Source organism: Emydura macquarii, unplaced genomic scaffold, assembly GCF_026122565.2.
Source record: "Emydura macquarii macquarii isolate MOO-44397 ecotype Brisbane River unplaced genomic scaffold, CSIRO-AGI_Emac_v2 contig_1348, whole genome shotgun sequence".
In the NCBI taxonomy this organism is placed as follows: domain Eukaryota; kingdom Metazoa; phylum Chordata; order Testudines; family Chelidae; genus Emydura; species Emydura macquarii.
Genome location: NW_027131485.1, coordinates 12,026,313 through 12,050,098, shown reverse-complemented (window position 1 = coordinate 12,050,098; position 23,786 = coordinate 12,026,313). Strand labels below are relative to the sequence as shown.

General features: G+C 50.3%; 3 protein-coding genes across 3 annotated transcripts; all 3 read left to right on the top strand.

Moving 5' to 3' along the window:
- Positions 1–7,541: 7,541 nt before the first annotated feature.
- LOC137155142 (hemoglobin subunit pi) lies at positions 7,542–10,666 on the top strand. The gene is made up of 3 exons (XM_067551180.1): positions 7,542–7,670; positions 9,482–9,686; positions 10,423–10,666. Exons 1-3 carry the CDS (start codon positions 7,576–7,578, stop codon positions 10,549–10,551), a joined length of 429 nt encoding a protein of 142 aa, XP_067407281.1. The 5' UTR covers positions 7,542–7,575; the 3' UTR covers positions 10,552–10,666.
- Positions 10,667–15,039: 4,373 nt separating this feature from the next.
- On the top strand, positions 15,040–16,079 carry LOC137155143 (hemoglobin subunit alpha-D). Its single transcript, XM_067551181.1, has 3 exons — positions 15,040–15,181; positions 15,394–15,598; positions 15,876–16,079. The coding sequence occupies exons 1-3, from the start codon at positions 15,090–15,092 to the stop codon at positions 16,002–16,004; spliced, it is 426 nt and encodes a 141-aa protein (XP_067407282.1). The 5' UTR covers positions 15,040–15,089; the 3' UTR covers positions 16,005–16,079.
- Positions 16,080–20,029: 3,950 nt separating this feature from the next.
- Positions 20,030–21,482, top strand: LOC137155141 (hemoglobin subunit alpha-A-like). The gene is made up of 3 exons (XM_067551179.1): positions 20,030–20,183; positions 20,267–20,471; positions 20,793–21,482. The coding sequence occupies exons 1-3, from the start codon at positions 20,089–20,091 to the stop codon at positions 20,919–20,921; spliced, it is 429 nt and encodes a 142-aa protein (XP_067407280.1). The 5' UTR covers positions 20,030–20,088; the 3' UTR covers positions 20,922–21,482.
- The last annotated feature ends 2,304 nt before the right edge of the window (positions 21,483–23,786 follow it).

The window sequence follows — 23,786 nt, the reverse complement described above, 5'->3', positions numbered from 1 at the left end:
CCTTTCAGAGGCTGCATACGGAGAGAAATGGGTGGCCAGGGCGTGGATGGACATACTCTGCTGAGTGTTTTATCTGCCTTGCCATTCTCTGTGAGGCGGATGATAAAGATTGTAGCAGGAATAGATGTTGCCCAAGTGAGATATTTGTTTAAGAGTGATTAAAGAGCAGGCATATTATCTCCAAAGAGCATTCTTTGTGACCCAAAACTGTGTTAAAATTTCCCAGTTTGTCTTCTGTAAAGGAAAATATTAATTTTAAAAGATAAGAAATTATAGAGATGTTTGTCATTTACATCTGGCAGAGACTGTAGTCAAAGCAAAATGTCTAATAAGCTTGTCACAGGGTAGCTGGTCTCTGTCAGGGGGTCAGGTAGCCAGCCTACCTGAGACAGGCTCCTCTAAGGAGAATGATCCACCTGAGTAGTTAGCTGCCTAGTGGCTGGGCAGCAGTTAATTAGCTGAGGAGCAGCTAGTTTATGAAAGCTCAGTCAGGGGCCTTCAGACCAGAGAAGAAGCTCCTGAGAAGAGGAAATTTGCAGGGGAGGGGTGAGTGCCTGCCATAACACAGCACTTTGAGGATGAGCATGAAACCACACCATAAAACCACCGCACTTTGGTTTCCACTTTCCAGATTTGGTTTTCAAAACTTAATGGTCCTAAAATTATTTGGAGCTGAAATGAATTGGAATCAACTGACAGTGCCACAGATGAGATCCTGCAGAAGTTACTATCTCTGATCTATCAAGCTGCATTGGAAATCCAGTTCTGTGTTGATATTAATTGGTCACTGAGACTGTGGTGAAAAGCACTTGGAAGAAAAAGCCTCACTTTGAAGGGGATCCATAAACCTCATTGCCTGCTTTTGTCTGCAAAAGTGAGACAATCCACTTCTATCAGTCTGCCTGTTAAGTGACATGGTGGTACAAGAGACCCCAAATCAATGCTATGCTTCCTAAAAATTGACATGCAGGATTTCTTCACTTGGGCTTCTTTCAGTTTATTTCTCAGTTCCTCCAGAAACTGTGACTGGATGGAAAAAATGCTTTGAGAATCTTGGACTGGGGGCTAAACTAGAGCATTGGCTGCAAATTCGTGCTAGCTCCTTCCAACCTACCCAGGTTATGGAGCTGTTGTAAATAGCAGGTCCTGTTATTTATTTATTTCTTAACACAGAATGGCTTGACTGACAGAGGTTTGCTGGAAACAATTGTCATTTACAGCTTGCAATGCACAGAACAATCTAAGATTAATTCTGCTTCACTATAAATGGTTTATTCTGAATAGGTTTCACTACACTGATCTGCAAATATATCAGGCTGTGACTGTGTTAAGTGTTCTTGCCTACATATTATGTGGCCATTACTAACCTTAACAAAATGAAACAAGTGATTCACAAGTACAGGGATTATAAAAACTTGAACTAACATACACAGAATATGTTAACATATATGTAAAATATATAGAACATGTAACAAGGTATTCTTTCCATCTGTTGATACTCACATGCACACACACACAAACTACTCTGAGTGTTTAAAGATATTTAATTTGACTACTTGCAGTTTCCATGTATAGAAATCTTTACATAAATCATTAAGTTCGACCTCATGGGAGAAAATATATACTGTGCTTTGAAGACCTAGCACACTGTGTAGGTGTTATGCATTATCAGTACAGCTCAGCTGCACTCTTTACTTCCACAGGATCATTAGCAAAATTGAGTTCTTGGTCCCCACAAATAGAAATCCCTAAATTTATACACACACGTCTTCTGAGATGTGAGCAAATAAAGCATTGTCCTTGCTTTTCTGCTCACTGGACGTCTTGCCTCATTGCAGTTCTAGTGGTCAGGAGTTAATTGGAACCGTCACAGTTTGCTGAGTTTTATTTTAATGTAACTGCTTTACACAAATTTTCTTGTAAAAATTCCCACCATGCAAGGTATGGCAAAAAAGCACAGAGAAATACAGTGGAGCTACACAGTAGTGACTATGTCCCCAACCAGCAAGCAAGGTTCCTGGGAAGAGAGGAAGACTGGTCCAGTGGCGAGGCAGCTAGCTTAGAATTTAGAACTTGGGAGAGTGGGGTTCAGTTCCTTGCCCTGCACCAGACTGCCTGAGTCTTTTTAGGCAAGTCACTTAAGGTGGGATCCCAAAGGATTTAGGCAACCTCCATCCCCTGTACAATAAGGGGGGGATACCCAGGCATCTTAGAATGTGAGCCACAAAGCCAGCATGCTAGGTGTAGAGCCACCTGAGATAGCACACACCCCGCTGGTAAGCATCTGCCCTAAGCTAAGTCCCACCCCACTCAGAGCTAGGTGCCTATCTGTGCTTAGTGAGCCGCAAATGGGAGCCTGCTGCCTGGAGTCAGGCAGCCTAGGTGCCTAAGGCTTTTCTAGAGGGAATGAGTTGGGCAGCTGCCTTACTCCATCCAAAATGACTGGAGGAGGAGGTCCTGCCCACCTTATAACTTTTAGCCCTATAGTTAGAGCCTTCAGCAGGTTCAATTCCCCCCTGTCTGGCAGCAGAGGAGAAAGGATTTGAATAGAAATGTCCCCCTCTCAAGACCATGGTTTAACCACAGGGCTATGAGAGAGTGATGTGTGTGGGATGGTCCCGCAGTGTCTCCTGTTAAAGTTGTTCCATTGTGGATAAATAATTAAATAGCCATTGTAACAGGGTATCTGGACTCAGGGTCTCCCACCTCCCAGGGATTGGGGGGTGTGCTGATCACTCAGAGTCATTCCAATTCTCCCTCTCTCTCACCCAATGACTATTTAAGTATTAATCCACAGCAGAACAGTTGTTGGGGCAGAGAGAAAGAGCATGCAAATTGGAATGAATCTGTAGTCCAGTGGTTAGGGCTTCCATCTAGGAAGTGAGAGACCCAGGGTCCAAACACTCTTTCATTGTTTAGCCACAGCTTCAAGAGGAGAGACTGAGGGGCCCCCACAGGTTAACAGATCTTAAAGCCAGAAAGGTCCATAATAATTATCTAGTCTGACCACCTCTATATCACAGGCCAGAGAAACTTGAGTATCATTATTCCTATTTTACAGATGGGGAACTGAGGCATAGAGAGACTGACTCACCCAAAGAGCCTGTCCAGGAGCAGAACTTGACTTTGGCTCATCTGTATCACAGGGTAGCAGTCTAATCACTTAACCATCCTTCCCCTCTCACCAGGCTTCCTATCACACTGGGGACAAAGGCCAGGCACTCAGGGCAATGTTTTTAACTATTTAAAGGACAGCAAACCATAGCGTGATGGTAATTGGCTCTGGCACTGTGATGTCAACACACAACCCCAGCAACCTTCTCCAATGTAGTGGCACATGGGTGAATTCCTCACAAAAAAACCACGTATTCTTTTCTTCTGCTCTGCCTTTTCTGGTGACATGATGGTAATTCCATAAAAATGGCAATGAAATTAAATAAAGTTTCACGGCTCAGCACCCAAGTGTCAGATGCACCAATACTCAGGTCTCCAACTGTACCTCTGACCCCTGTGCGTGCCCATTATGGTCCAATCCTTAGTTATGTGATCACAGACAATGAATTCTGCAGGGCCCCTGCCTCTTTGTTGCACAGGTTGGACAGTGAACAGTGAATGAGTGAGGGACCCTGTGAAGACCTGCATCATTCTTGGCCAGTGCTGTTCCCAGTGACATCTGCAATGAAGAAAATGGAGTTACTCTTGTGACTGAGACAAGAATTTGGCCCTCTGTACAGATTGTAGCATGCAGTGAGTGGAGCAGGTACTCATGGGTACAAATACATGAGCATTAAGTGTCCATTTACAAATAATGTCATTATTAAAAACATTTTAAAATTAGGATGTAATTACCATAGAGAAAATAAATGCTTTTTAATGCCAGTGGTCTCAGTAACGGTACTGTGTGCAGCCTTCCTCACCCACTGTATGAAGCAGAGGTTCCCTGGGTACTGGAGTATGTGATTATGTAATTAAGATCTCTGCCATATGCACAAGTGAGCAGAGTTAAGGGGGGCCTAGCTTCTGATTAACTGTTGTTTGAACGTAGGTATGGAATATTTCAAAAGCATAGAAAGGGGGCCTGTAATAAGTGAAATCCCGAGGGAAGTGCTATGCAGTGCAGCTAAGCACTTCCAATGCCCAAACGAAGCCAGGCATGCATGCCAAGAAGTTGAAAACACCTTGTGCTTGCAGCTTGGAAAGGCACTAGGCTCCCCTGCTTCATTTGACTGACTTACAGCACTGAGGCCTCTTGCTGAGCCCAGTGCCCAGCCTGAGTAGCTGGGCCAGATCCTCTCTTTGGAGGCTACTTCGGCCCACAGGGCACTGGGGAAGATGAGAGGATGCATCAGCAATCACCTGCCCCCAACACTACCACTTCCCCCACCCATCCATGCTTCACCCTCACCCACTCCCAGCATGCTGCTACAGAAAGCCTCTCCATGGTGACAGGGGCGGAATGTACCCCCTAATGCATAAGGTTTTATTTGGCATGAGCCACTAGGGACCACTCATCATCAGATAGAGTGCACTGAATGTGCCAAGGGCTCCCAAGAGTCCTTTCCATGCGCATTGTATGAGGCAGGGTCCAGGCTGTTTTTGATGATGATGCTAACTCAGCCATCCGGAAGGTGCCAGTCCTCATTCAAAGCCTACTTCACAAGCACAAAGGGCAATTTTCAGAAGTTTGTACCTTTGCCCAGTCAAAACCAATTCTACCCAGAAGACTCAAAGGCACTTCTCCTCAATGAGGCCTATTTCCCGACTAGCATCTCACTCCAGCCACTATACTATCAGGGAGGGTCAAAAAAACATGGCAAGGTTTTATTATGATAGGCTCATAGACTTTAAGGTCAAAAGGGACCATCATGATCATCTAGTCTGACCTCTGCACATTGCAAGCCATAGAATCTCACACACCCAGTACTGTAATAGACCCCTAACCTGCAGCTGAGTTACTGAATTCCTCAAATCATGGCTTAAAGACTTCAGGTTACAGAAAATCCACCATTTACACTAGTTTAAACCTGCAAGGGGACTCCATGCGCTAGGCTGCAGAGGAAGGCAAAAACTTCTAGGGTCTCTGCCAATCTGATCTTGGGGAAAATTCCTTCCTGACCCCAAATATGGCGATTATAATGAGCTCCAACTTACAACAAAAAGCCACAGGCAGACATCAGGCCCAGGAAATGTTCATTCCAATGGTGAAGGGTTTGGAGAGTCAAGGCCAACTGCAGCCCTGATCAGAATGGAAACATTCAGGCCACCAGCCTTCACTGCACTAGTCATTGTTGCTAGGGCTCCAGCACTCACACAGGGAACATCCTCCTGTTGAGCAGCCTCTCTCCCCATTAACTGAAGACATCGGCTAAGTATGCTGCTTCTGGGGGCAGCAGAACTTCATATGCGCCTACACAGACCTGAGCAGCAATGCTTGCCACAGCATAGGCACAGAGCTTGCTGCCTGGCCAGTGGTAGGGGCATCCCTGTGCAGTTAGCTGGCATGGAAACTAGCAGCCAGGAGCAGGTAGTGGGAAGCATTTCCAACTCTGCATCTACCACAGCTAAAGGAGGACTGAATGGTGCTTTTAAAGGAGCAAACGGAGCCAGCTGAGGGCTTGTCTAGATTGGGGAAATCTGCAATGGGACAAACTCCCAGTGTAGACACATTACACTGGGATGCTTGACTCTGGTTTCACAGCAGTGCAGAGCATTCAGACTGGGGTTGCATTGGTGCGGCCTCACACCACAAAAGCCAGTAGTTTAGGCAAGCCCTTGCAGGGTAGGTCACATTGAGGCAAGCCCCACTTTGCACTGGTGCAGCGTGTCTCCATTAGGGCTTGCACAGGTGTAATCATGCCCTTCTAACCCTATTGTTCTATGATTAGTGGAGATTTCCCTAACATGGACAAGCTCTGAGACCCACAAAAGGCCCAAGTATTACTAGTTCCCTGGAAGGTGTCCCCGGTAAGGCAGAATTACCCTTCCCAGAAAGCAGCAGCCATTGGGCTTAAACCTATTCCCCAAAGACCTTGTGGTTCAGTCAGTTTCCTAGTGAAGCATGATATCCCAACAAGGTGGAATGGGCTGTACTGCGTCTCTCCCGACCCTCTTCACAAATTATAGATCTTTGCAGATCAGTGACCATCTCTAGGGGAAAGGGCAGCTGCTGGGAGCTGCCTTTTATATATGAGTCATCACACTGCAGTTGTGGCAAGGGGTTGCATTTTGGCCAAAGTCATTGGTCCAAGTCTCTTCTCTGATTGTGGCAGTTTCTTGTCTGTGCCCTGCTGTCAGTTCGTAGGGTGAGGAGAGCTGGGAGTATTGCTTTTATAAGTTCATCCTGATGGCAGGTGGGACTGCTATAGCCCGTGTTGCAGGCACAAGTACAGGGACACGGGGTTCCTTCTTGCAATCCCACCATCACTATTCTCCTATGCGGCATTTCTTTGGAGCTCTAATTGCAGGGCCTGGCAATTCCTCCAGCCCCTCTTGTCTGCATAGTGACTCTAGCCAGATGTGAGCTGTCTTCTTGCTCATTCACTCCCCCGCACCTCACTTGTTTCTGTGTATTTAGACGGTGAGCTCTTCCAGGGAGGAACAGTGTCTTCCTGTGTGTTGGTACAGCATCTAACCCAATGGGGTCCCAATCCTGACTGGGGCTGTGGGTGCTATCCCACAATATAAGAAATAAATAATAGTGCTAAATTAAGGAATGAGAATCAAATACAGAATCAAATACTCCAGCAATGATCTCTCGAGAGATACTCCAATGAAGTCTAGGTTTCAGAAACTGATTTCTGGGTGCCTGCTGTTTTGCTGTATGAAGGAGGCAGCATGGTCCAGACACTTTGAGATCTAGGGATGAGAAGCATTCTGTAGATATATATGTGTAGTATATAATAATACTTTGCACACACACACATACATTTCTATGGAACTCAGTTCTACAAGATAAGTGTGTGTGTTTGTACAAAGTATCATTATTACTGCTACATAGTAATGTCTTTGTGTAATTAGTAAATCATTATTTTCAGGAGCAACAAAGGATGAAAGCCCTGAACTCCCATTGACTTCAGCAGGGCCAGGATTTCACCCAGAGTCTTCATTTAGCACGTCCTGATCTGTCCCCAATCTCTCACAGCAATACCCCGCAATCCTTCATGCTCACCTCTCTCCAGGCCCTTTAGCATGTTTGTAAAACACGTTGATGATTCCCTCCATGCTCTTTGGCCTGACGTTTTCCACTTTGCCATTATGATTCCCCAATATTGTTTGATTGCTCATATGTGCTCCTGCAGCTAGTCCGTTTCCCCCAGGCCATCCCATTGCTGTGTTAAGATGTGAGAAACTGATAAAACCTCCCAGTGTACAGTCCAGAGCAGGGCAAGGCATTGTTTCACAGGGAGATAAGATAGCCCCACGTCATTGGGTGGGTCCCAGAAGTGACCAATGACAATGGAAAGCTGCCAAGTTCTGCTCTCCCTTTCCCCTTTATAACTGAGGCTGCGAAGGCAATCGTCACAGACCTGTCCAAGTTGCCATTGTAAAAAGACTGATCTCACAAACTCCAGCACGATGACTCTGACTCAAGCTGAGAAGGCTGCAGTGGTTGCCATTTGGGGAAAGGTGGCTGCCCAAACTGATCCCATTGGGGCAGAATCGCTGGAGAGGTAAGCAATACAGCATCTTTGCTTAGATACTGTGGGTGTAAATCAAATGTAACTTCCTTGAAGCCAGTGGACTTAGTCTAGTGTGAAACTTGTGTGAATGAGATCTGATTCAGGCCATTAGGTTCTGTAGGCCAAATTCACCACTAGTGTAGGTGGGCCTAGCAACACTGACAGTCATGAAGCTGGGCTTACTTTTGCCTGTGGTGAATATGGGCCTGTAATTCAGAGACCTGGGGAAATTAGAGACAATGATGGTTGGCTACTGGGCCTCCTTGAGTGGGCAAATTTTAAAGTGTGTCATTCAAACATTGATGATTGAGGATATCAGCTTTTCTTGGACAATAATCCTCATGGAAAGTCTAGTAGAACGTAGTAGAGGTCTATAGAAATTACTCTAAAATGCTATAGAATTTAACAGAGAATAATATCCCTGCTTTCAAATCCTACTGGATGGTTTCAAACCCCTAAAGAAAGAATATAATTTTCTATTCACTTCTATAGCACTTTCCATTAATGCCAGCTGAAAGATGTTCAGGAGAGTGACTCCACACAGTAATTAATATCCAGATAATGCCAAGTGCAAAGATTATCATTGTTGTGACCTGAACATGAAAAGAAAAGGCATGGATGTGTGGATTATGATGTGAGTAATGCAATTTCTCTTGGCAAGTACTGGGCAGTGCTTGAGGATGGATAATATGCAGGGCATTCAATCAGATAGCTTGAAACCGGTCTCAACATTCCATTTGATATGTAGCAGATTAGCAGAAGACGTCATCCCCTGGAAGTGTATATCACTTCAAGCCACATTGACTCTTAGATGCATGGAGGTTTGCTGTAATACAGCGAGATAGCCTTTTACTGGCAGAACTGGGAAACTGTGTTTTAAGTGGTAAGTGAAGTGAAGTTTATGTTAAGCAAAGGGGATGTTTTCCCCAAACATCCCATTTCAAATGAACCAAGCTGAAGTTTGGGGATGACCCACCCAATGGTTGAGGAGCCCAGTGCCCTTTCTAATAGAACTTCACCCAGAGCTAATCAGCTAAGCAAGCTGACACAAAGGGAGGGAAAGAATCTGGAAGCTGACTGAACCAGGCTTAGTTTCTTCAGGCGAAGAATAGTCCCAGGCGGTTTCTGTTATTCAACCAGTTAATTTTAAATCTTCTGATTTTCCTTTCTGGATGTATAGCTTCTGAACAATGAAATATCTCTGTATATAGAGTATTAACTATAGGGTTATAGATTCTGCTAACTATCATTAAGAAAAACAACGTGGTTCCACTGAAGAAAATATACTACAGAAAGTGCAAGTGGCTGTGTGGAGATATTAGATTATTTAGTTAAAAGAAGAAAATAAATTAAGTTTAAAATGCTTTTCAAATACTTTTCAGCATGTAAATCTAACTTTGGCTCTAGCCTCCCATTACATCTGATTATTTACTGTGGGCCAGAATCATCCCTGGTGTAACTCCATTAATTTATGCAGTTATACCAGAGGTGAATTTGGTTTGATATCACTATTTTCCTAATATAAAGAAATAAGGTTACAAACTGTTCCTGTGGAACTGCCAGCCTGTAACATTTGAATTTTCCAGCACCATTTCAACTCAGTCTAGTACAAGTTACAATAGTACATTGACAGTCTAAGGACCACAAATCTTCTCTAATCCATTCTTTATCACTTCTAGTGCTTTGGACTAGAAGAGCAGGAGTGAGTGTTTATCCAGAATCACAGCTCCCCTTTCTCAGGACTGTGTCAGCTGCTCAGTGCAACTTCCATTACTGAAGCCATTTCTAATGTTCTCTTCCAGGCTTTTTTCAAGCTTCCCCCAGACCAAGACCTATTTCCCTCATTTTGATCTCAGCCAAGGTTCCGCTCAGCTTCATGGCCATGGCTCCAAGGTCCTGGGTGCCATTGGTGAGGCTGCCAAGAACATTGATAACATCACAGGTGCCTTAGCCACGCTCAGTGAGCTGCATGCCTACATCCTCCGAGTCGACCCAGTGAACTTCAAGGTGAGTGAATCCCCACATGCAGTGCAGAGGGTGAAGAGAGCCCATGGGTCAGTGAGCCCAGGCCACATCAGCTGATGGTAGCTTGAATGCTGAGCACTTCCCCCTATAGTGCTGAGCGTGGCAGGAACTAAGCCTTGCAGATCAGAGGTGAAGCTATTATCATGCTGAGCCTTGGAAGCATGGCAGCAGCGTCACTTTAATCAGAATGGCCTTGGCCGCTCTCTCTTGGGTTCGCTAAGGCTCCTGTCTTTACTGGGAACTCTCCATCCTGAGAGTGCAGTTGTTGTCCAGGTGGCTGCGTGCTGGTCTAGGAATCAGCAGATCTGGTTCTGTTCCCAGTTCTGCCCTATACTCACTGTATAATCTTGGGCGGGTCACATCATCTCTGTGCCTCATCTTCCCCATCTACAAAGGGGATAATGATACTGACTGTGCTTGGTCAAGGGCTGAGATTCCTGCATGAAAATCCCTCTATAAATGCAAGGATTATTTATGGTTACTTTGTATTTCCCTTTTGTGGAGGGGAAAGAGGGAGCTGTGTTAAGCAATGATTTTTCTCCAGTCCAGAAGGCAGAGGGTGGATTTCTCAGCCAATAGCTCATATCCACATGAGGCGACTCTGTGTAACTGTCAAGGAGATTCCTGCTTGATTCTTCAAAGGCCAGAGTCCCACCAGGCAGAGGAATGTTATTTCAGGCTGTTCCATTTGATTTCCTCCTGTTCCCTTCTCTTGCAGCTGCTTTCCCATTGCATTCTGTGCTCTTTGGCCGCCCGCTTTCCCAACGACTTCACCCCAGAAGTTCATGCTGCAATGGACAAGTTCCTGTCCCAGATTTCTTCGGTGCTGACTGAGAAGTATAGATGAACTGTCTGTGAGGAGTGCGAGGGCATGACAACTTGGAGTGGGGTGCCCTCCCCTAATCATGCATGCTTCATGAATCCCCACACATGGGTCTTATCCTTAACAAAAAGCCAATAAATAGTCCAATTGGTCACCACGGTCTCTGTGCTTCAATCTTCACTGGCTCCAGCCACACATCATTGTTCATAAAGGAAGGGGTGTTCTGACATTCACTGTAGAAGGCTAAGGGAGATAATTATCTGCAATCCACATACAACAAATAAACACTTCTATTTATCCTTTTCTCATCATACAAGAACCAGGGAACATTGAATTGAAAGGCAGGAAATTTAAAATCAATACAAGGAATTTTTTATTTGCACAATTAGCCTGTGGAACTCATTACCACAAGATCTCATTGCGGCCAAGAGCTTACCCAGATTCACAAATAATTAGACACTTCCTTGATGAAGAGAAGTTACATTAGATGGGATTCCAAAAACCCAACATTTTAAAGCATAGAACCCTCTTGCTTCGGGGAATAAGCCAACCTCTAATGAAGAAACTCCTGTGTGGACAGGCTATTCCAGAACTGCCACTGCAGGGATCTTTGTACCTTCTGGTGCTGACCATCACCAGAGGCAGAATCCTGGGCTAAGAGGACTCTGGGCTGAGCCAGGTTGGCAGTATCTCTAAGACCCCCCTTCCCCAGCTGAGTTGTCTGGCTAGATAAAGCCACGGAAGTACAAGTGTAGCTGGGATGCTGTGTGAAAGCAGAGAGGAAAGTTCTCTAGCGGGACTTCAGAGGCTGGTTCTGTTTTATACATTTATATTTCAAGTGAATTCAGTGCTGCTGGGAGCTGCCAGACTGACAGTCTTGAGCATTAAAATCATCTATCTTCAGATGAGCAGCAGCATCCCACCCTGCCCTGGCCTAGAGAGGCACTCTCATTGATTCTCCATCACCTAGTCAGATTGCCAGCAATGTTGCCCATTATGCCTCGTCCTGTAAGAGCTGGTCTGAGATTCCTAACTCATTGTACACCGGTCACCATGCAACTGCTGGAGGTTAATGACTTTGTCAGTGGTGACTCCGAGACTAAAAATTCTGTATCGCATTCCCATCCTCAGTTCTCAGGATGCCTACCCAGGCTTCTGGCCTAGTCTGGAGTGGAACTCGAGACACAGAGATGAAAGGCATTGTATCCATATCCAGTCCCTTTCCCCCATTTTCTTTTCCAGCTCAGAGGGCAACATGCTGACTTCCCCAACACAGACAAGGAATAAGAGATTCCAAGGCTGCAGGGCACAGGGCAGGATTTCACAGAGAACTAACACCAACATATAGGCATGGTTATGATTTTAATTGTGATACCCGAGAAATGCTGAGTTGTACAGACTCCCCAGAGTAGTGAAGTGTCTAGTGACAACACTCACTGTGATATTAGTGCCAATTTCAGAGTGATCTGGAAATAGAAGAGGCCCAAGATGAAGAACCAGATTTTATCATGATATACAAAGAACTAGAACACCTAGAGGTAAAGACGTAAACAAACAACCATTGGGGCCCAATCCAGTTCTCATTAAAATCGATGGAAAGAATCCCAATTGCATCAGGCCTGAAACAATTTGTGCTCACCACCTCAGCACCACCTCACACCAGGATGCAGCATTGTGGCACTCTGACTCAGTTTCCCTTTTATGATCCTCAGTCGATTCCTGCTGTAGAGGTGACCTGGCCTTCCAGTCAAGCCACATTAATGAGTTCCACCCCTTCCTGGGGCAGTAAAAAATCTGACCTATCACAAGGCCTGAAGCAAGGGTCAACACTCCCTCAGCCCCCTCAGATATGGCTCACTCTTTCAAGGTTTGCTGTGTTTGGCAGGAGAACAAGGCTCACTGATTTCTGGGGCTTCTAGGTCAGGGTCCCTGTATGAAGTGGTTGGAATCTCTCTCTTCTGAACCCTTGCTGTTTCCCTCACCTGCTTCCTACCATTCCCCCCTCCTACAGGCGATTCCTCAAACTCAGCTCCTGTGACCCTCTCCTCCTAGAGATCCAGTTTCGCTTCTCTCCACTCTGCTGCTGAAGGGCTTCCTTACTTTCAGTGTCTCCTCAGCTCCTCTGGCAGCCTCCTGGAACTCCTTCACACCTATTGCCTTCTCCCTTCAGGGCCAGACCCACGGTATACACTCCCAACAGCAGCTCTTCTCTCCCCATCCTCCCGTTGGCCCTGCCTTTATAGCAGTGGTCCCCAAACTTTTTTGGTCAATGACTCTTCTTACCCAGTCCCCCAGGAGCTGGGGGCCAGAGCTGTGGCCCGGGCCAGGAGCATAGCCAGGGTCAGTCAGGACCTGGGACTGCAGCTGGGGCTGGGGCCCAGTTCCATCTGGGAGCACAGTTGGGGCCTGGGGCTGAGAGTGAGACCAGGAACTAGGAGAGAGGTTGGGGCCCAAGCCAGGAGCGCCATGGCCGAGATGGGGGCAGAGCGGGGTTGGGTGGTGCTCCCTTCCCACCCCACATAAGGGCTGGTCCAGGCCTTGCTTGCCCCCCCGAACATTCTTCTGTGCCCACCTATGGGGGGCACACCACAAACCAAACCCCACAGTTTGGGGACCACTGCTTTATGGTTATCATCCAGTCTGGTTCTTCCCAGCTGGGTCTAATCCTTCATTCCTTGTATCTCCTCCAGGTATCAGAATAGGCTAATTGGGCTCTTGGTCTCCACTTAACCCTGTCACCACCAGTGTGGGGTTTATACACACCAAGGCCCTTCACAAGGCTTACAAGCAAGAAGGCTGGTTTTATGGATTGTGGTTCCTCTGAACCAAGCTTGACAAACTCCTGGCCTGGTGGATCCCATGACATAAGAACATAAGAACTGCCAGACCAGGTCAGACCATAGTCCCACTTGCCCATTATCCTGTCTCCAACAGTAGCCTGTACCAGAGCTTCAGGGGGAGTGTACAGAACAGGGCAATTATGGCATGATCCACCCCTAGTACTCCCTTCCCAGCTCCTAGTAATCACAGGTTTAGGGATACCCAGAGATGGGGTTGCATCCCTGTGCATCTTGGCTAATAGCCATTGATGGACCTATCCTCCATGAACGTATCTAGTTCATTTTTTGAACCCAGTTATTCTTTTGGCCATCAAGACATCTTCAGCTTCAGATTCTGCAGAATGCAAGTTTTCATTGAAAGACACATGAAAATAGTTACAGTTGTGAAAATAACATTGCAAATGTGAACCAATGTTGGGAAACAACAGCTTTGAGAGTTTTGAACTATCTCCGTGGTCTGTTGACTCTGAAACATAACAAATATACTTTCGAGACTGGAATTCCTGATAATTTAGAAAAGCTATTGCACACACAAAATGTTCACACAGTGATATTCCTAATTTGCATGTTTAATTACTGTAATTGCATAGGCAAATGTCCAAATAAAAAAAGGGGAGAAATGGTGATGTTCTTGATTGCCTTCTGCAGCTTTTATTCCTCAAAAAATTATTCCAAAATCTGCTGCAAATTTACTAACAGTTTAGCTACTATGAAAAGGCTTTATTTTCCCTTGATCTTTGTGCACACCTCTCTTGGTCATCCCTGTAGACTGGGAGCCCTAACTTTGTAGCTCCAACCCAGCAAACACAATTAAAAATGAATTTTTGCTCCCTGCACATACATCATGTAGACTCCCAAAGGTGAAGGGGTAATTATAGAGTAGAAGGAAGCAGTAGACATGTTACATTTATTTTTTGCATTGAGTTTTTCCTTTAGAACGGTATGTTGTTTTCTTTTTCCAAAGATGCTTATGTAGGGTGACCAAATGTCCTGATTTTATAGGGACAGTCCCAATATTCGGGGATTTTTCTTATATGGGTGCCTATTACCCCCTACCCCAGTCCCAATGGAAATACACAAGGGAACTGAAGCAAAACAAATGTGCATGTGATGGGCCAAATTCTCCTCATTTACACCCAGCTCACCCTAGTATAAATCCACTAGCCCCCTCCTGTGTGCTACCTTCTGGGGCCAAGAGGTGAGCTTCTGTGATGCTCCAGAGCAGCAAAGGGAGGATTCTGCGCCAGATCCAGACGAATCCAGGCTCGGGTTTCTGGCTGACCACGATACCAATGGCTCAGTGGAGGACTTGTTAACAGGTTGCAGCATGATGCAGAACTGTGTCCGGCGGGGTCTGGGGAGGGGACAGTGGGTACTTCGGGTGTTTTGTGTAGGCTTGGCATGTGTCGGGCTACTCCGAGGCCCTTCAGGGCACAGGAGCACGGGGGGTGCTCGCCTGCTCCCTGCCTGGGGTCCCGGGAGAGGCGCCCGAGCTGTGCTCCGGGTCGCGGCCGGTACCGTTGAGAAGGCGGTAGCTGTCTTGTCCTGTAACGCCTCCCCCGCCTGCCCAGCCGCAGGCCACTGGCCTCGGCGGCCCGGATAAGATCAGGGCCGGCCCCGCCGGGGCCAGGGGAGGGAGGCTGCCCGGCCCGCTCTATAAAGGGAGCGGCAGCGGCGGGCAGATCCGGACAGCCAGCCTAGCGCAGACCCAAGCCCGCCGCCATGCTGAACGCCGACGAGAAGATGCTGATCCAGCACGCCTGGGAGAAGGTGCTCGGCCATCAGGAGGACTGGGGGGCCGAGGCCCTGGAGAGGTAGGGTAGGGTAGGGCTGGGTCGGGCCGGGCCGGGCCGGGGGCAGGTGGCCCGGGAGGAAACCAGCAGCTGGCAGGCACGGGTTGGAAATGACCCAGCTGCGCTGCAGGACCGGGCTGTGCGGGGCGCGCGGCTTCCCTGGCCCCCGGGGGCGCTGGTGGGAGGCGGAGGTGGTCCTGGGAGTCACCGTCTCTGCCCTTCCTCCCCCGCAGGATGTTCATCGTGTACCCCCAGACCAAGGTCTACTTTCCGCACTTCGACCTGCACCACGACTCCGAACAGATCCGCCACCACGGTAAGAAGGTGCTGGCCGCCCTGGAGAACGCCGTGCATCACATGGACAACCTCAGCGCGGCGCTGTCAAAGCTCAGCGACCTGCACGCCTACAATCTGCGGGTGGACCCGGTCAACTTCAAGGCAAGAGCAGGCCAGGGCCGGGGGCGCGGGGGAGGTGCCCGGGGGGCGCCGGCTCATCCCCCCCTCCTTTCCCCTCTGCCCGGGGGGCGCCGGCTCATCCCCCCCTCCTTTCCCCTCTGCCCGGGGGGCGCCGGCTCATCCCCCCTCCTTTCCCCTCTGCCCGGGGGCGCCGGCTCAGCCGCCCCCTTCCTTTCCCCTCTGCCCGGGGGGTGCCTGCTGTCCCCTGCGCTCCCGGCTCCGCTGGGAACCGGCTGACGCGGTGCCTTTTGCCTTGCAGCTGCTGTCCCACTGCTTCCAAGTGGTTATGGCCGTGCACCTGGGCGCCGAGTACTCCCCACAGGTGCATGTCGCCTTTGACAAGTTCCTCGTCGCCGTCTCCACTGTGCTGGCCGAGAAGTACCGGTGAACGGCCTGCCCCGGCTCCGGCGGGCTAGCGACGGGCACGGCTGGGCTCTGACCCAATAAAGATGCCAATCGCTCAGCTCTGTCTCCGCGTCTCATTGGGGGGAGGTGTGTGTGTGTGTGTCGGGAGGCGGAGCACTCAGACATGCCTGTAGGTCACTGGACTCTGCATTGTGTGAAACAAATGAGGCTGACAAAGGGCTCAATGAAACTTCCCAAGGGCTTAATGAGCACCTGTCCTAAACGCCCTGCCTGACGGCCACTCAGGGGTTAATTACTCTTCCCACTGTCATAAGAAAATCGCTACCCTGAGAAGTCTGGGGGAAAGAATACTCCAAGGGACTCAGGAAAGATAAGTCGAGCTGGGGTTAGAGGAGAAAACATGCCCATTTAACTTGGCCCGATAAACACTGCATAACACACCAGCTTTGCGGGACTGTGAGGATTTTTTTTTAAATTCTATTGTTTTCTGCTTCAAGAGGGTAGTGTCACATTTCCAAAGTCCAACAAACGTGACTTATTTGCTCCGGGATGGGGAAACATACATTTCCCTCAAAACGCGTTTGATAAAATAATGTGTGTAAGGTAGGAGGCAGCTAAGTCAAAAGGAACCCTGATTTAGCTGGAGAGTTGACTTGCAATACAGAAGGCTTTCTCTAGACAACTGGCTGTGAGTATGAGTCAAGGAAATCAAACAATACCAACAAGAAATGGAACCAATATGACTTTGGGCACAAAATAAAGTCTTTACTTCTTAACCTGTTTATTTATATAAATGTTGCCAAAGTTTTTAGCCAGACAAGGTGGGGTGGTAATATATTAGCCCAGCTTCTGATGATGAGAGAGACAAGCGTTTGAGCTTACACAGAGCTCTTCTTCAGGGTTGGGAAGCTTACTCAGAGTGTCACCACAAAATACAAGGTGGAACCGATTGTTTAGCGTACATAGTTAACACATTTGTCAAGGGGACATTCAAGGTGAATTGGCCGATTTTTGTTACAAAGTTTTTGGGTGTTTGGGAACAAGCCCAATCAATGCTTGGTTTTTCTACTGACTGCTAGCTCTGATGTGGGGAAGTGGCCAGGACTGCCAGTTCCTTTCACCCATCACAACTTTGGGTCCCAATGGACCAGGGTTAGACTCATAGTAATGATCTAGAGATGGATATCAGAAGAAGATGAGGGCACACAATGTCCTTATTAAAATACTAAAGGGGGTCAAGAAGATGATCTAAACGCTCCTGGGAGACTTTAGGGCCACTCCTAGAAATGGGCAGGACAACAGGAGCAGAGTTTAGATTAAGTACACATGGGTTTGGGGTTCTCTACTCCAGAAGCGACCGGTAGAATCAAAAAGAAAAACACAGAGGTGATGAGTGGAACACCAGTGCCAAGTCAGTGTGGGAGCACCCCATGCAGCAGGGTGTGCTGTTATCACACACACACAGCTGGCGGGGATGCTGAGGCCAGGGCAGGAGCAGGCTTTGTGGTGAAGGCAGGGACTAGGGGGGGGCCAGGAGACAAGGTTCTGCCACAATTCTGGCTCTGCCACAGTCTTTCTGTGTGACCTGAGGCAAATCACAAAGGGCCCAGTCCTGGACACTTTAGAGTCTATAATTGCACTCCCATTGATATCAGTAGCTGCAGGATTGACCCGCTACCTTCTCTGTGCCTCCTGCTTCTTCATCTTCAAAATAGAACTGACACTCCTCACCTGCTTGGCTGGGGAGGAGAGTGTGCAGTGGTGAGGCTGAATTTTTTACTTTGAGATCCTTGAGCCTTACTATCCTCTAAGGACAGAATTAGGACCTATCTTAAATGGTAACTATCACTTAGCACTTGTCCACTATAGTGAAATCAATGTCTGTAGATCTGCAGAACGTGCTGAATTGTGGGACCCAAATTTCCCATAGTGGAGCTGCACCAGATGGGAAGTTTGAGTCCCATAATTCAGAGACTCAGACATCTTACTACTGTGCAGGCCAAACTGCTCTCAGAATGGTGACTGTCTGGGATAAACCAGGGCTGGTGACACTGGGACAAACCATGACTGCTCTGCAGCCTCTGCCTTTGCTCCCAACAGGACAGCTGTACTGAAGGAAGGTTGCTTCCATTTTTTGCTGGTGAAGGGGGCAGTGAGGGGTGATAGCAGGGACAGTGTATGAGGGGCAGTGTGGGGTGATAGCAGGGACAATGTGTGATGGGGCAGAAAGAAGATCATCTCATGGATCAGTAACTGGTTAAAACATAGGAAACAAAGGGTAGGAATAAATGTCAGTTTTCAGAATGGAGAGAGGTAAATAGCTGGATCCCCCAAGGATCTGTACTGGGGCCAGTGCTGTTCAACATAATCATAAATTATCAGGGAAAAGGGGTAAACAGTGAGGTGGTAAAGTTTGCAGATGATACAAAACTACTCACGACAGTTAAGTCCAAGCAGACTGCAAAGAGTTACAAAGGGATCTCACAAAACTGGATGATGGGGCAACATAATGGCAGATGACATTCAGTGTTGGTAAGCGCAAAGCAACGTACATTGGAACACATAATCCCAGCTATCCATACAAAATGATGGGGGCTAACTTAGCTGTTACCACTCAAGCCACAAATCTTGGAGTCATTGTGGATAGTTCTCTGAAAACAGCTGCTCAGTGTGCAGCAGCAGTAAAAAAAGCTAACCAAAATGTTAGGAATCATTAGGAAAGGGATAGATAACAAGACAGAAAATATCACAATGCCACTATAGAAATTCATGGAACAGCCACACTTTGAATGCTGTGAGGAGTTCTTGTCCCCGCCATCTCAAAAAAGATATATTAGACTCGGATAAGATACAGAGAAGGGCAACAAGAGTGATTAGGGAAATGGAACAGCTTCCATATGAGGAGAGATTAAAACGCCTGGGACTTTTTAATTTAGAAAGGAGACGACTAAGGAGGGATGTGATATAGGTCTATAAAATCATGAGTGGTGTGGAGAAGGTGAAGAAGGAAGTATGATTTACCCTTCCACATAACACACAAACCAGCGATCACCCAATGAAATAGGCTGCACATTTAAAACAAACAGAAGGAAGTATTTCTTCACACAAGGCACAGTCAACATGTGGAACTCGTTGCCAGGTGATGTTGTGACGGTCAGAAATACAACTGGGCTCAACAAATAATTAGATAAGTTCATGGAGGACAGATCCATCAGTGGCTATTAGCCAAGAGGGTCAGGGAGACAACTTCTTGCTCTGGGTGTCCCTAAACCTCTGACTGCCAGAAGCCAGGACTGGATGACATAATTGCCCTGTTCTATTCATTCCCTCTAAAGCATCTGGCATTGGCCCCTGTCAGAAAACAAGATACTGGGCTAGAAATGGAGGAAAGCCATTCTTGTGTTCTTAAGGAAGAGGGAGGGAAGGGGGGGAAGGTATTTCAGGGGTCAGTGTGTATGAGGGGCACTACTCTAATTGTGATACTTTCTCCTTAGCAGTGTGGGCCACCCTTCCCCGGCCTGTGTTCTGCCGCCTCGGGCTCCATGGGCGCCAGCGGGAACCTCACCATAGGCCCCGGCCAAGCCGGGAGGAGCCCAGCACCCTGGGCAGCTCTCTGCTTAGCCCTCCAGGCAGCGGACCGGGGAGGTCGCTACCGGCGCAGGGCGCTAGGTGGAGTTGCCGGAGGAATCCCTCAGCTGCCGGGACTCCCAGAGCCCAGGGGCACCTGGTGGCCCAGGCCCTGTGTGATCCGGAGCCTATTTAGGTGGAGGCCCAGCATGAGGGACATGCGCCTTCCCCTGTCCTTTGCTCTGCCTGGTGCGCCCCAAGGGCAGGCCCGCTCTGCCTTGTGCAGGGCGCTGCGCAATGCCCGGGAGGCAGGCAGGGCAGCGGGGAGAGCCGAGGGTCACGTTCTCTCCGTGGGGGCCCAGTGCCTCCTGCAGGGCGTCAGGAGCCCCACGCCCCCGGCAGAGCAGCCCAGGGGGGCCCCTGGCAGGGCCTGGTGCCAGCCAATGGGAGAGGCGGGGCGGGCCGTGGGGAGTGGATATAAGTGTGCTCGGGGCTGCAGGCGGGGTACCCAGAGGGACTGTTGCTGCACAGCTGGAACCATGGTGCTGACCGCGTGTGACAAGGCCAACGTGAAGGCCCTGTGGGGCAAGGTGTGCGGCCATTTGGAGGACTATGGCGCCGAGGTCCTGGAGAGGTAACCGCGGCGCCCGGCCCCCGCGCCCTGCCTGCGCCCTGCGCCCGGCCAGGCTCCCTTTAACCCGGGTTGCTCTTTTGCAGGATGTTCATCTCCTACCCCCAGACCAAGGTCTACTTTCCGCACTTCGACCTGCACCACGGCTCCGCCCAGATCCGGGTCCACGGCAAGAAGGTGATGGCCGCCCTGGGAGACGCCGTCAGCCACATCGATGACATAGCCTCAGCCTTCAGCAAGCTGAGCGACCTGCACGCCCAGAATCTCCGCGTGGATCCCGTCAACTTCAAAGTGAGTGACCGGGGAAAAGCTCCCGCCCCCGGGTCCCAGCCCGCTGCTCCGCCCATCCCGGGGCACCCCCCAGCCTCCCTTCTGTGCGGCGCCCCCAGTCCTTCTTGTCCCTGGGCCCTGCCCCTTCCCCTGGGCTGCTGGGTTATTGGGGGCGCCCCACGACTGACCTGGGCCGGGCGCTGCCTAGTCCCCTCCCGCGGAAGGACGGCGCCGGGCTAGCTGAGGTCGGTTCGGGCAGCGGGAGCCGGCTTGTGCCCGGTGAGCCCTGCGGGGTGTTCAGGGCTCGCGCGGCTGCTCTCACTCGCTCGTCTTGTCTTGCAGCTGCTGAGCCACTGCTTCCTGGTGGTCATGGCCATCCACTGCCACGCCTCCCTGACCCCCGAGGTCCACATCTCCCTGGACAAGTTCATGGCCGTGGTGTCCTCCGTGCTGATCTCCAAGTACCGCTAGACGGCAGCCCCGGCCGGGCTGGGCTCCGCCCGCCCCTCTGCACCGCCCGCCAAGCAGCCAAATGATCTGAAATAAAACCCGCTGCTTTGCGCGCCCCGTGTGCTGTCCGGCTCTCATTGCGCGGCGCGGGGGGTGGAGGGGGGCTGCAGAGGGCCGCCGGGCGGGTTAAGGCGTGGACAGCAGCGGCTCGGCAGCGCTCACAGTCCCAGGGGCGGGCAGGGTCCCCCTGGCGCTGCCAAACACCCGTCCAGCGGGTTGCGCCGGCCATGTCTCTGCCGGGCAGCCCAGCCGGCGGCCCCGCACCGCGCAGCTTCTGCGCCTCTCCCCGGGCTCGCCTCTCGCTGGCCCCGCGGTCCCTGGGGAGCCCCGCCTCTAAAGCGGGGCTCGGCGGTTCCTCCGCTGGCTTTTGATCTGCTCCTCACCGCGCAGCCCCGCGCTCCAGGTGCGGGGCCCGGCCATGGACTGGGTGGCGGCAGGATCGGGCCCGCTGGGAAGCTGGTCCGTTGCCTGGCGGCTGTTTGACCAGGCTCCTCCCGTGGGGAGGGGACGCCCTTGGTCCCACGCCCCTGGCCCCGCACAGCCCGCAGGAGCCCAGCCTGGTGCACGGAGTGCGGGATCGGGCTCTGCCTTGGCCGGGCAATGACGCCCGGGTGCCGGAGACGGGCCCTGCCTGCTCTGCGCTGCGCCCCAGCCCGCGGCCTCCAGCCCGCCAGCCCACGGACTCGTCGGGGCTGGTTTGTCCACGGGAACCGGGCAGTGCCCGCGGGAGGGGCTGATACCTCCAGAGAGGAGTTTCCTGCCGGGCCAGGGCAGCCTGACCGCGAGAAGTCCTGGGCTCCGTCCCTTCTGGCAAGGAGCCGGGTCCTCTGGCCTACTGCGCCCTTGGGACCCCACCTAGGACGGGGACCCCACCCGGGGGCGGGCTAGGATGTGCGCTGCGTGTGCCCTGTCTAGAGCCTCGGCTGTGACTCGCCGCGGTCAGGCGAAGCCGAGGAGGGCTGAGGGCGGGAGATCCAGCCCTCTGGGGAAGCCTGTGGGGCGGCTGCATGGCCCGGGAGCTCCCTCGACAAGCCCCTCGTCCTTGCTTCCGACGCAGCCAGGCGGCAAGTGTAAAACATACCTAATGCAAACGCAGCCCGAGCCTCCAGACCCAGGGGGAGCGGCGCTGGGAAACGGAGGAACAACGTTGAAGCCAGAGCAAAATGCAAAAGCTTCTGCCAAGTCCCTCCCTCCCGCGCCCCACGGCAATGGCCCGAGCCCATCCCAGGGCAGACAGTGAGAGTGCAGCCGGTCAAACTAGGTTAGAATTGCGCCCAAGTTCGGCACGGGGAAGTCTGTGCGAAGGGGATGAGAGAGACATTGTCCCCCTGGCCCCACTGATCTCAGAGCGCCTTGCCCTGGGGTCTGCCTCCCCAAGGAAGGGGCATGGATTTCTGTTCAGCCTCCGTGCCAGCCCCTTCCCGAGCAGCCACCAGCTGTCCCCTATGAAGCTCTGACAGATTCCTTTATTGCAATGCACCATTTCAAATCCCGTATTGAGCTGGAGGCTTCTGCTTGGGATATCCCTCCAGGGTAGTTGGGGCATGAGAGCAGTGTGCAGGTCCAGGGGGATCAGCAAGGTCACTCCTGTACCCCAAGGGATTCCGGGGAGTGCCCAGAGAAGGGCGGTGGGGATCCAAGGTTATTATGAATAACTGCTATTCCAGAAAGCAGTTCAGGTCCTGCACTGTAGGGAGCACCCCCCAACAGAGCCATAGAGAACAAGACAGCCCTCCAGTGTTTATGCACGGAAGGACCCAGCCAGGATTTTCAAGGGTTAGGATGAGGCCGCAGAAGGTTTAAGCACTTTGAGGCAACTCCAGACCTGGTGAGCACTGCCTCAGTAAATAAGTGAGCAAGGAGCTCATAAGGAGCTTCACCTTGTAAACTTCACAGAGGGCAAAACTTCCCTACACACTGGCATGCAATGAGGTGCATAATGTGAAGTTATGTAAGAAACCCAAAGCCAGCAGAGCATGGAGGATATGAGTGTCAGCCATCTAGTTTTCTATCCAAGTATTCCTGTGCTACAAGGATCTTTGACTGCTTGCACACAGGATACCTGTGCTGTATCCCAGCCTGCTTGTGTGACCCAGGGCAAGTCACATGTTAACCTCTCTTGGCCTTGCTCTCCTGCAACAGGAAATCAGCAACTCCCACTGCACCCAACAGCTTCAGCTGCACCCAACATCCACTGCACACAACGGCTTCAGCTAAACCTATATGCTCTTACATGGGGGATGGGAAAAGTTTGCAGAGAGCTTTCATGGGAAGGAGTCCATCTTCTGATAACAGACCAGCACCCTCTCCTGTAATAGCCAGCACTGCCTTGCCCCCCCCGCCCCTGAAATGTGATACTGAAAACCAGGAGCTAAGGGAGACTACAGACAAACACGAAAGGGTCACAGACAGGGTGACGAGGATTTTGTTGTGCAGGAGATAAGTTGAATTCCTGTCCGTACATAGAAAGAGGCACCAGCAGAGCATCCCTCTCTGGAAGCATGCTCTCAAGGGCCCTGTGCTCCTGTGTCACAGCATCTAACTGCGGTGCTGGAGATAGAGACAAACTGGTTCTGAATCTCAGTTCAGAAGCCTTGCGAGGCCTAGAATAGTAAAAAAGCACTAACAGAATTTGAATCAGCACCAGGCAGTGAGAAGCAAACACTCAGCATGGCTCTGAGCCCAGTTGTCCATGCGGCCAGCCAGGGCGTGCCTGATATTCTGGGTGTGCAGCTCTTCGCATGCTGCAAGTGGCTGATAGAGGAGCAGCGAGAGCTCACTGCCCAGCTGTCTGGGTGTGGTCAGGAGCCCTTGGCAACTGATAGT